Consider the following 12355-nt stretch of genomic DNA (forward strand, 5'->3'; position numbering starts at 1 on the left):
TCATATAAATCTCTGTGCTTTGGGGGGTTTAATATATTCCTGAAGTTTTTAAAAAGGGAAATATGTACTTTAGACTGTAAGAAGTTCGATAAGCATATAAATTTTAATTTTTTTTCCTAGGTAATCAAACCTTTGATCTCCTGCCTGCTAACCCCACTGTATTGCCAACAGTGTGTGCTTATAACCTTTGTTTACGTTTTTTGCTCCAATTAACGCAGGAGTTTTGCGCAAGCGCGTTATTGTTTAAAATTTCAAACTGTCCAATCAGATAGGAGAGCCGTTCACACCCCGGCAAATTCAAAACCGGATATGCGAGCACTCTTGTTATGGAGCTGTTTAACGTGTTGTAACAGGAGAAGCTGTTGGTAATACACCGCGAAAAAAAACATTTTCATGTCAAGTTTGGATTAAACTAAAAGAAGAAATTAAATTCGAGTAGAAATGGAGACGAATGAACCCGCACCAATACTTTCCAGAAAAGGTTAGCAAACTTATTAAGTTTGGAAAAAGCTAGCTATGTCGGTTAGCTAACAGTCAAGTCCTAACGTCCGTCCTAACGGGCCTCGGCTGCTTTGTGTGTGTATATGCATGTTTGTGCGTTAAACTGTATAAAAGATTTTGACTTATTTATTTATTTGTTTTTTGGTAGTCTCTTTTGATGTGTGCGAAGCAATTTTTGTTGCCCCAGCATGATACAACCCTGACAAACCAGTATAGATAAGAAATACTTGAATAAAAAGAAAATAACCATATTTAACTATCGGCAGTTGGGTCTTTGCGTGGTTGCATGTTTCTTGAGTGTTAATTGGCTACACACTCATGCGATAATCATAGACTATGCTGTGCTGGAGTGTGCAGGTCCTAAGAAAACCAGAAATGCTGTTTCCAGCCCCTCAAGAAGTCAGCATAAAATGTTTATGTGTTTTAATATAAATTTCCTGCTCCAGAGGATCATAGTCAGCACGCTTTCTGTTGCAGGGAGACCATTAAGTAATGTTGTGGGCTTGTTAATATGTGAAGAAACGCAAAAACTTTTCCAGTGCTCGATCTACTAATCCAGATTTGAATGTACTTTTCAACGTATCCTCTCTTCTACTAACTAAATTTAACCACTAACCCTACCTTGTTTACCTTTCAGCTGAGTGAGATTGTTTATATTTATTATGTAAGATATGTCATGTAATGAATACATTATTAATAAAGTGTTTTAAATTACAGCAAATAATTTTCCAGACATAATGCATTTCTCTTTATTGTTTTCTGTTTAATATTTCTTTACTTGCTGAAGTACTACAAAGTTTTCAACACATTTACTATAGTATATGTAGTTTCTGAACAGAGTAAATCTACACTACAGAGTCTAGAAAATGCGTAAAAAATTAAGTGCTTAATCTCTCTCTCTCTCTCTCTCTCTCTCTCTCTCTCTCTCTCTCTCTCTCTCTCACTCACACACACACACACACACACACACACACACACACACACACACACACACACACAAGACATTTCAAAAGTAAATGAAGAATTGTTCCACAATAATAAGGCTGATATATTGATTTTAGTATTTAAGCACATCCATAGACCTCAGAGAATGTATTCCCAGTGTAAAAGATTTTCTGTCTGTTACTACCCCTGAGTAAATTGTAATAAAACAGGAAGATGGCACCATGCTAACAGTTATTGCATGCACACAGATACCATTGATTACCTTGAGCATCAATATCAGTTTTAAACATGTATTTTCACTAAAATGCACATTTGGTCTTGTTTTGGGAACATTATAGACTAAATCTTGAAAAACCTGCAGCTAGATGGCAGCAAGTTTCTCTGGATTCGCTTTGTGTGTTCCTTAGACACCTTTTGATGACTGAAAATTAGAGATAAAAGATAAACTTATACTGACATGGCAAGGCTCCACTTGTCCATTGAGAGATCAGAATGCTAGTGACTTTGGATGGCGAAGCCTTCATCCATAGGGCTTAGTGTAATCAGTATGAAAATAGTCTGAATTGTATGATGTAGTCATTACATAGACTTTTAGACCACTACTAACTTAACATACTAGAGAAAAACTTGTGCTGTTTTCAGTAAAGTTCCAGAGATTTGTTAAATCCTTGTAAAATGTAGCGCGCAAACGCATTGCTTTGACTGGTGTTTTTTTCCCTTATAAAAATATGTCACCTATTTGTACATATTCCAAATCTTTTAATGCATTACATTCATACATTCATTCATGAATCATATCTATTAGGATTTTGATTCCGACCATAAGTGTTAATCTTTAATATTAATTTTACAGCTTCATTTTAATAGATGCTAATTTATATGACTGGTGATGAATACCTGTGTTATTTTTTTGTCACAGAACTACGTAAACAGAAGCTGATGGAATACCTGGCAGCGAAAGGGAAGGTGAAACCACCCGGTGTTAGGTAAGAGTACTACTGTGCATAGGATAACTTTGTGGTTTTGAAATATTGTTTTCGTCAAGGCCAAATCAACTGATGTTTTACTCTTCAGGCCATGCCTCAATAACGGCTGCCAGGAAAAGAAGCCTGTGACATCTGCACTGAAGGTAGGGTGTGGAATGATTTGCGTGAACTGTGAGATATTAGTCAGATTTCTTGAAGGAACTAACTGCTAAGGTAATTTTATGGTTTTCACAGGTTATTCTGGGAAAAGAGAACAAAGCTCCAGATGAGAGATTCAAATGTAATGGGTCAAAAAATCAAACTTTGACTGCTCAGTTCAGCCAAGACCCTCCTAGAAGAGCATTTAGTGTCACTAACAATACAAATGTGAAAAGCAGCACACGGAATGGACAACAGAATTTTACTCGTCAATCCTCAAAAAATGTCCCAGCACAGGCAAAACTTAATCAAAACCCTGACCTCACCAGAACATACACCCTTGTGTCTTCAAAATCTTATTTGTCCACAACCAGCCATCTCAGAAAACAGCCAAATGCAGGAATTCAAACTTCTGTCGAAGCCCCCCCAGATGCAGCGCTTAAGTTTGGGGCAAAATCAAACTCCAAATCCAGCCTCAGCTCAAACAGGGCTGCATCATATCCAATGAAAATGGCCGGTGCCAGGTTGAGCATTGGTCCATTTGTCAAAACAAAAACAGGTCTCATTCCTACAGTGACTCAACCAAGAAGCACAAAGTCAAATATACCACACCGTCTTGCCACAGCAAGTTATAATGCCACTACCACTACTACTGTAGATGAGAAGAAGGTGCAATCCAAAAGTACGTCATCAGTCACCGTTTCCCAGAGGCCTGCAATGGTTGTTTCTTCAACTATAAAAGCTCGGGATAAAGTTCAAGCTCAGAACAAGTATCCACTCCTGAATAAACTTACCCAGCCAAATTCTAAGAGTCAGTTGTCAAGTGGATTAAGAGCAGCATCCAGTTTAGCTAAACACAAACCAGTAGTAACTACAAAACCGTCTTGTCAACTTGCAGACAGATCTGTGAAAAGTAGATCTGGGGCAGATGGAGGAAAGAATGGCCAACAATGCAAAGTTGCTCCCCAGACATCCTTGGCTCCAGCAAACAGGCACAGCTCCAGAGGCGTCAGCGTTGTTAACCGAACTGCTGTGACTAATCTGGGAGGGAAAACCAAGATAAATAAAGTGACACAAAGCAAGAAAGATAACAGCTCAACAAATAACCCTCAACTTCAAGTACGACCAAAACAAAAAACACCAGTACTGTCACAGACAGTGCCACAGCCTTCCAGGACCATTACTCTCACAGGCCGAGCTACAGACATGAAGACACCAAAGGTTGTGGTCAGGGTTGGTCCCCAGGCAGAGGGAAAAACACTCACTGCAGCCCAGGAAGAAAGGCTGTAAGTACACCAGTTCCACTGCTGAAAATATCACCATTATGGGACTTATTTCCATTCCAGTGACAACTTTAACTGTAACTCTATTGTGTTTTGTAATGTTTGGATTTTAGGAAAAAACTGCAAGAATGGCGAGAAGCAAAGGGCATCTCCTATAAACGTCCTCCAATGCCGGTGAAACCTCCGGTCAGACGAACTGTTTCTTTAGCTCAGCCTTTCTGGGCAACCATGAAGGCTGAAGATGACGCCCATTCCCTCGTCTGTGCTGTGGACATTTCCCTCACTGACTGCATCAAATTGCTTGCAGAGGTAGAGTCGGGTGTGGTGTGTCTTTAACTTTTTCTATCTGATGTTATCATCCTCCCTAATGTTAAATTTCAGCTGAATTTATTAAGTCAGAACATGGGAATTACGTCTGGATATTATGTAATGAGCTCTGTAGTGAGAACAGCTTTGTCTGATCTTGTGTACTTCAGTATTATTTAAACATGTAAAGACTTTACACGAAGCCTAGAGCTGACTCATGTAAATCATGTGCCCTTTTACACAACAGCTTGTTGAGGCTGTTTATAGTTTTGTTCCAGATTGTTCTCCATCTGTCAAAATGATGAATTGGGGTTCACTGCAACTAAAAATGAAATGTCACAATATTATCAAAACAATGAACAATATCTTGTTCTGAGGCGACAGTGCCAAGCAGATCACTGTGTTTGGACTCACATACCAGTTGAATTAGAAAGTATCAAAATTGTTAGGTACAGTATATGTATATAAGTGCAAAAAAATTGAAGAAAGAAAGCTTCAGAGAAAACCACGAGCCTTTCTGTTTTTGTTCAAGGTAAGACAGTCTGAGAAGTTGCTACAAACTCCCAAATTAATAAGTAGATTTGTATGGATAGGTTTGGTTAGGGAAGTTGTCAGACTGTTGACCATATGACAAGAACTTTAACTGTCACGTTCTGGCAGCCTCCCTTTAAAGATCTCTCTTACACCCACAGGGCTGCCCTCCAAACCAGGTGAAGGAGGTTCTCTCACGGCTGCCTGCAGTGTCCCAGAAGTTTGCTAAGTACTGGATCTGTCGAGCTCGCCTGATGGAGCGAGAGGGCAACCTGGATGTCCTGCCCATGTTTGAAGAGGCTGTTCGTGTTGTGTTGGAAGTAAGACAACCACAATGTGATTTATGTGAGATTTATTGCAATTCTTACAGGTGACTTATCTTACAGCTGGTCTTATTCACCAAGATTGACTCTTTTAGCTTAATTCAACATTTGCAACACTGTCATGTTAATACATATTTAAAGATTTTGGGTGCAGGATGCTGATTATGTTACAGCCCAATGCTAAACACAAGGTCTATTTGAAACCTTATGGTTACTTAGTATTATATACAGCTCTGGAAAAAATGAGTTACCCCCGCAATTTATTCTTAAATAAGCATCTCCGAGTATTACCTGCAAAAATTTAATTCCAACACAAGCACATCTCATTCTGACTTATGAGGACAGCAAAGCTACAGACTGGCAGAGGATGACAGCAAACTTGACACTCAAGAATTGTAGGCTGGCATCAAGTGTCCTTCCAACACAGTGGAACAGTCAGAAACAACCTCCTACAGTCCTGAAGTCACTTAAAGTCATAAAATGTGTGTGTGTGTAGACTTTGACATACAAAAAGACGCACAGTGGGCTGAATCAGGCTTCTACAAGAACAAATTTAAGAGCTCCAGTCAGGCTTATGGACACAATTTTACAATCAGCAAAAAGAAAGGAGGCAATTAAAATAATGACAAAAAAACATGTGAATTTGATGAATAAAATGATGCAGTGATAAATAAACTAGGGCTGCAACGATTAGTCAAAGTTGTCGTCAATGACAACGAATTTACCCGTCGACTATTGTCGGCAAAAAAAACAAAACAAAAAAAAAAACTACAGAGTGAGACGTTGTCTTCTTTTCTTATCTCTGCTGATCGCTGCACATGTGCAATAAAGTCTGCCAGAGGAAAAATATGGCGGCCGACTAGGGAATAAAGCAACGGCAGAGGACGTCAAACGTCTGAAATAACTTCACGTTAAACTTACAAAATAAATTAAATACATGTAAGATTTATAAAATGGACCTTGCTTCCCACGGAAGTATGTCTGCAATGCTCGAACATTTAAAGAAGAGGAACGTCAGACTTTCATAACAACCTCATGCAAGATTTCAAATCTGAAAGTAAAATAAGATCCATTTAATAATTAAGATACATAAGAGATACATAATCCGATTAGTCGACTAGTTGTTTTAATAGTCGGTGACTAATCGACCATCAGAACAGTCATTAGATGCAGCCCTAAAAAAAAACATGTCCATCTTCATTTTTATTTAAAATAACTCTTTCTGTTATTTTGGTCTACCTGCTTTTGTTAATGTAATAATGGATGCAGAACTCAACCATTTTAAAAGCAATGTACAGATGTTTTTCAGCTTGTCAGATTATGAGACTAAAATTATGTAAATTAATCTAACAAACGATGTAACTTTTTTCTTTTTTCATAACAAAAATGTAATAAATAATTGTTATCATGGATTACTCGTAGTGGATTTACCATATATCACCTAAAGGGTAAGCTCTCGATTTACCCCACAGCATTACACACAGTAAGTGATAATATGACAGTAAGTGATAGTACTTGGGGGTGTGGTTGATTTAGTGGTGTTTTAAGGGTGGAATTAAGAGATGATATCAGAAATATCATCATGCACGACAGACAGCATAGACACTGCATGATGATAAAAACTACTTGGCAGGTATTTGAATGACACCTTATTCTTACCATGATGGCGTAATGTCAGTACATCAGATTAAGAAATATTAGAAGAGAAGCCAGTAAGTGTTGACACAAAGCTGCCAGTGAAGCATACACAGATTACTTTAAAAAGCCACCACGGTGTTTATCCAAAGTGTTAATGCCAAGAACTAATATACACAGACTTAACATTTCATCAACTTCTTCCTTATCAGGCATCTAAAGTGTAAAAGTTGTTTGAAACTAATGGAAAAAGCCAGTTAAACCGTAAATTACAATTATTTGTATGACATCTTAAGTTTAATTTTGACAATCCTAATTACACCAAACAGAAAAAAATGCCTCTTTGTCTCAGTGTGGGAGACAAACCAAACGTTTCCATGGGACGTGCACAGCTCTGCTTTGTATTACTGTCTTAACATAAATGTTTTGATGAGTTTTTCTTTACTATATTTAATTTTTCTAGTGAGTGTATGAAAAAGATGTAATCAAATTTTTCTTGAATGTTCTTTTTTCTTTCTTTTTCCCCAGCAAGGGTTGGTAACTTGGCTAATCAAGCTGTTGGTTACAGTCTTTAGTTATAAAATGATTTTCTTTGCAAGAGCTCAGACTTTATTATGAACCCAGACCAGTTTTAATGAAGACTTGTGTTAGCTGACTTCCTGCTATGAATAGACTGTAGATTTCATAGGTTTATATATTATAGTTAATATCACATGACAAAAAAAAAAAAAAAAAAAAAAAGGAACATCTGCCAGTGTGTTTGTAAAATCCTTGTCAAACATGAGCGACACAAAATTATTGGTTTCATCAATCTTTTAATCCAATTATTGTTCCACAGGAGTGGATGGACAGAGCTACGGTGGGAATGTGATGTTTGCTGTTTAAGTGAGATCGGGCATGACCTTAGTGAAGCATTATTCAGAACCATTTTTAGAGTCAGTTTTCTCATTATGTGTCAATGTGTTGCGTGTCAAGTGACAACGGACTGTAGAAATCATGGTGATGGTGCTAATGATAATCAGTTGATAAATAGTTTCTACATGGCTAAGCTAAGTAAACAGAGGGTTTAAGTGGATTGACAGTGCACTTATAAGCTTTCAACACTTTGTGACTGTCAGTACAGCTTAATGAAACGAATACTGATGAGAAACAGTTCTGTGTGTAGGTGAGGTGAATTGACAATAAAATAAATCTAAAATCTAAAATATCTTTTGATGATGTATTCTCTGTGCTTGTTTCATTGTAGCCAGTTGATGAGCTGCGAACAGTAATATTTGACATCCTGAAGAAAAAGGACGAGATTCAAGGTAGACACCCCTCCAATATTAAGTTATTATTATTATTATTATTATTATTATTATTATTATTATTATTATTATTATTAAAATGGTCTTATCCTGTTGTAAATCCACTTGACTGCCATCGTATTTCTGCTGTTAGTCTTGAATTTAGTGAACATGTTAATGACGTGAATGATCACATAAATAAGCCAGTTCATGGAAACAAGTCCCATCTGTATGTGTTTTTTTTCTACAGCTTCAAAGTTGAACTGATTTAGTCACTTCCTGTTGTTGAATAGCATTATTTTTTTCACTTTAAAATTTTTTCTGTGTATACATTTTTTCTTTTTGTTACCAGCATCTGAAGAAAACGAGAAGGAGGAGGACCCTATTCCAACAGCTGAAAATACTCCAGAAAACCTAGAGATGACCCCAAAACCTGTCAGAGCTCTGATCAATGAGGAGAGAGGAGGCTCGTCTGTTGTCAAGTACAAGATCACAGCCACTCCTGGGTATGTTTGTATTTCTACACCGCTCGTAAAAAAAAGCTGCATTTCATTGGACCTCTTTTAGCTTTGATTACAGCAGCATTTGCTGTGGCATTGTTTTGATAATCTTCTACAACATCACAACATGTATTTCTGTCCAGTGTTCGGTCATGATGGGAGAGTCAGACCACTGTGCAAAGTATTCTCCAAAGATTCTCTGTGGGGTTCAGGTGTGGACTCTGTGGTGGCCAATAAATGTGTGAAAATGATGTCTCCTGCTCCTGAACCACTCTTTCACAATCTGAGCCCCATAAATCCTGGTATTGTCATCTTGGAATATAACCATGCCACCAGGGAAGATGGAATAACCTGCTCATTCAGTATATTTGGGTAGTCAGCTGTAATGTAAACATGACTTGACCAGTGCAGCAACCCCAGATCATAGACTAGGGATGTTCCGATGCCATTTTTTTCTGTCCAATACCGATTTGGGTTAAATATAAGCTAAACCACGAGCCGCTAGTTTCCTCCTTCTCAGCTGAATAATAAACTAACACAACAAGAAAGACCAGAGAAGCCGATCAGCTGAGCACCGACAGCCGGTAACGGAACAACAGGAGAGAGAAGAGGAGTAGAAGCGAAGGAGGAGAAGGCATGTTAATGCTTTCCACAGAACAATGGCTGTTAATCCAGAACAATAAATTCTAAGACCTCAGTTATTGTGGAGGCTTTCTTCTGCAAATTCCTCATGTTTTTTAAAAGCATTTGCCAGCGTTTGTTATTTCGGTGGTTCGTTGCGCATTTCCTTTAAGGCAACAAACTCTGGCTCTTTCACGTGATTCCAACCAAAATACTTAATAAAGTTGCTGGTGGTAAATTTGGCAGCATTCATGTCGCCTCTGGAAACTTCAGCCCTGCACAGGCATGTTGTTTTGCTAGGGGTATTTTCTAATGAGTAATAACCGCAAATACTAACATACCATTAATGTCTCATTTTAGCACAACAATGCTGAAATGCAGCCGCATCTCCACCTACCAACTCAAAACAAAGCAAGACTCCTGTGTCTGGGTGTGTTTGTGTTGTGCAGTACCAAAGAATTATGATTCTGTTTCCATGGTATCGGATGGTTTTTAGACAGAAATACTGGCTGGTGCCGATCTCCTTACTTTTGGTAGGATTGGCGAGTATTTCTGATGCTAGAATCAGTATCAACCCATCCCTATCATAGACTGCGCCCACAGGCTTGTACAGTAGGCACCATACATGATGGCTGCATCACTTCATCTGCCTCCCTTCTTACCCTGATGTGCTCATCACTCTGGAACAGGGTAAATCTGGACTCATCAGCCCACATGACCTTCTTCCATCACTCCAGAGTCCAATCTGTAAGCCATTTACTCTGGTTAGTCTCCGTGATGGTCAGTGCTGAACAGCTGTTCAGTCCCAATCCCTTGAGTTCCCTTCACATTGCTCGTGTTCTTACTTTCACTAAACATGGCCTGAGTTCTACTGTTATTGTTGTTTTTGTTTGTTACAGATGATTTTATTTGACCAAACCTTTGTTGATGAGCGATCACAATCAATCAAGATTTTTCTTCTTCCACATTTCTACATAGAAGATGATGGTTCCGCACTATCTTTCCAGTTTTTAATAATGTGTTGGACAGTTTTCAATTCAGTTTTAATAGTTTCAGCATCTCCTTAGATGTTTCTTTGGCTGGTGCCAACAATCTGACCCTTCTGAAACATCTTTTTCATGACTTTTTTTCTGACATGTTTTTTTTAAGTAATGAGAAGCTGCTCATCACATTAATTATATCTTTCACTTGTCCTTCAGTGGCCATCCTAGCCAAAAGAGAGAGGCCATACGGTTCAATGGGCAGGAGGTTCGCTTCTTCACCCCAGTGCGACGTTCAGCGCGAATAGAAAGAGCCTTCCTCCGATATCCGACCTCCCTACAGGACCACGACGTCTGTGTCACCTCCTACAATGATCTGATCTCCAAGGAGGATGATGAAAGATGCAAAGAACCCGAAAATGGCGAGAGCAGCTTGTCTCCTAGCGACACACTGTACATTTACAGAGAGAACGAGGCACTAAAAGATAAAGTGTTTGTCCAGCTCGTCTATGATGACAATGCGTAACTTTGTCTGCACACTTGCTCATCACGTTTTGCAGTTAAAAAATAACTGACTGCATTAAACACTCACAACATGACAAAGAGACAAAAAAGTTAGATGCATGTTCTTTGGAGTCAGATCTCACATTTCTCTGAATGAAAGGTGGATCTGGTTCTTATAAAGATAGGCATGGGGCTGTTATTTATTGTACTTCTTTATTGGGAAGTTGCTTGTTTTATTTTTTATTTTATTGAAAAATAATACTTTGTAAATAGTAATGTACTTTTTCTTTAATAAATTTGCTCATTAGTCCTGGTCTAACATGTTGTGAGTGGAACCAGTTTCTACACAGATCTTATCATCTGTGCCTCCTTCACAGCTGACACCCCCACACACATTCACACTGCAGCAGAAAAGTGCATGATGCAACCTGAAAGTCTAGCAGATAGGTTTCATCTCACATTCCTTACACATAAACTGAGCCATGAATGGAAAGATGGTATTGATAACCTGACAACTATCTGTTCTGCATTTAGTTTTCAGACTAGATTGTAATAAAACCATCTGAAGGAAATGTGTAGTAGCATTTACCTTTACCCTACAGTCAACAGATGATCAATAATGGGTTTGAGCAATTTGATTACTGATCTTAAAGGTACCCCCCTCCATTTATACACAGTATAGACCTTTATTTAATCATGAATAATTGCGGAAGTTGGCGTAAAGAGTTTTAGCTCACATGCACGGGTCCTGTTCGACCAGTTACCGAGCAGATCAATCTCAGCTTGAGTGACTCAGCTGCCTCTACTTGTTGACAGACATCCTTCGAAGCAAAGCAAAGGAGGAAAGTCTGGAATCGTCCACTAAAGTCTCCTTTCACATTTGACAAGTTTTAACATGAAAAACTCAGTATTTCTCTTCTTTATCATTTGAATTATTCTAATAGTGTATGCTGTAAAATAAATAAATATATTTTTTATTAGACGACATGGCATACATAGACTACTGTGCTGATATAACTGGTGTAATAAAGCCTTGAAACTGGTGCAGTGGTTCCCAGCCTATTTTTGCTTGGGGACCCCTTTCATGCAAATACTCCCTGTCCCACCCTGTGCTGAAACCATGCTTGGTTTTATGCTTTCAAAAGTGAGACCATGTATAATATATTCTGGCTGAGTCCTGTTAAAATAACAACATATAACCTTATTTTTTTAAATAGGGACAACGTGGGGACATTAATCACAATGGCTCTTAATGTTCAAAGCCTCTGGGGCCACCTGGGCTCTTTAGGAAAGCCCCTTGGGGGGTCCCAGATCCCAGGTTGGGAACCATTGCATTAGACTACGGACATGTCTCAAAGACTAAAATGATTTTTTAAGCAGTGAGATTGTTTACAGGACACATACTTGATGCTTAGACCAAACCCATAATGTCAGGATGTAACTTCTTAGTTGTGAGGAAAAACTGGGGAACTGTCATGTGATGGGCTGTTTTCAGGAATCGAAACATTTAGTTTCTTGTGAAATCAGTGTTTAATTCCAGCACTTATTATTTTGAGTGGTAAACAGCAATGATGTAAAACATTTGTTTTCTCTTCTAGTGCTGATCTGAGTAATAGTCATTTGAATGCAATAATGGATTTAACTGAGTGTATATACGCCCTGGCTACTTCATTAGGTCCACCTTGTTTGTAATAGTTATGATTCAGTTTTTTCTTCAGAACTGCCTTCATTCGTGGTGTCACAGATTCAACAAGGTGTTGGAAACATTCCTCAGAGGTTTTCTCCACACTGACACGACAGCATCACACAGTTGCTG

At 38.4% G+C, this 12355-nt stretch overlaps 1 protein-coding gene across 1 annotated transcript; it reads left to right on the forward strand.

The window, feature by feature from the left end:
- The first annotated feature begins 304 nt into the window (after positions 1-304).
- Positions 305-11128, forward strand: ckap2l (cytoskeleton associated protein 2-like). The gene is made up of 9 exons (XM_041999633.1): positions 305-481; positions 2366-2432; positions 2521-2575; positions 2667-3856; positions 3967-4162; positions 4852-5010; positions 7895-7955; positions 8287-8440; positions 10255-11128. Exons 1-9 carry the CDS (start codon positions 442-444, stop codon positions 10559-10561), a joined length of 2229 nt encoding a protein of 742 aa, XP_041855567.1. The 5' UTR covers positions 305-441; the 3' UTR covers positions 10562-11128.
- The last annotated feature ends 1227 nt before the right edge of the window (positions 11129-12355 follow it).

The sequence above is a fragment of the Melanotaenia boesemani genome, chromosome 11 (assembly GCF_017639745.1).
Source record: "Melanotaenia boesemani isolate fMelBoe1 chromosome 11, fMelBoe1.pri, whole genome shotgun sequence".
NCBI lineage: Eukaryota > Metazoa > Chordata > Actinopteri > Atheriniformes > Melanotaeniidae > Melanotaenia > Melanotaenia boesemani.

Bases quoted from the DNA above. Each gene is read 5' to 3' on its own strand.
- ckap2l (XM_041999633.1), top strand. From the start codon at position 442: ATGGAGACGAATGAACCCGCACCAATACTTTCCAGAAAAG. The intron at 482-2,365 runs GTTAGCAAACTT...TTTTTGTCACAG, and splicing joins ACCAATACTTTCCAGAAAAG to AACTACGTAAACAGAAGCTG. The intron at 7,956-8,286 runs GTAGACACCCCT...TTTTGTTACCAG, and splicing joins GAAAAAGGACGAGATTCAAG to CATCTGAAGAAAACGAGAAG.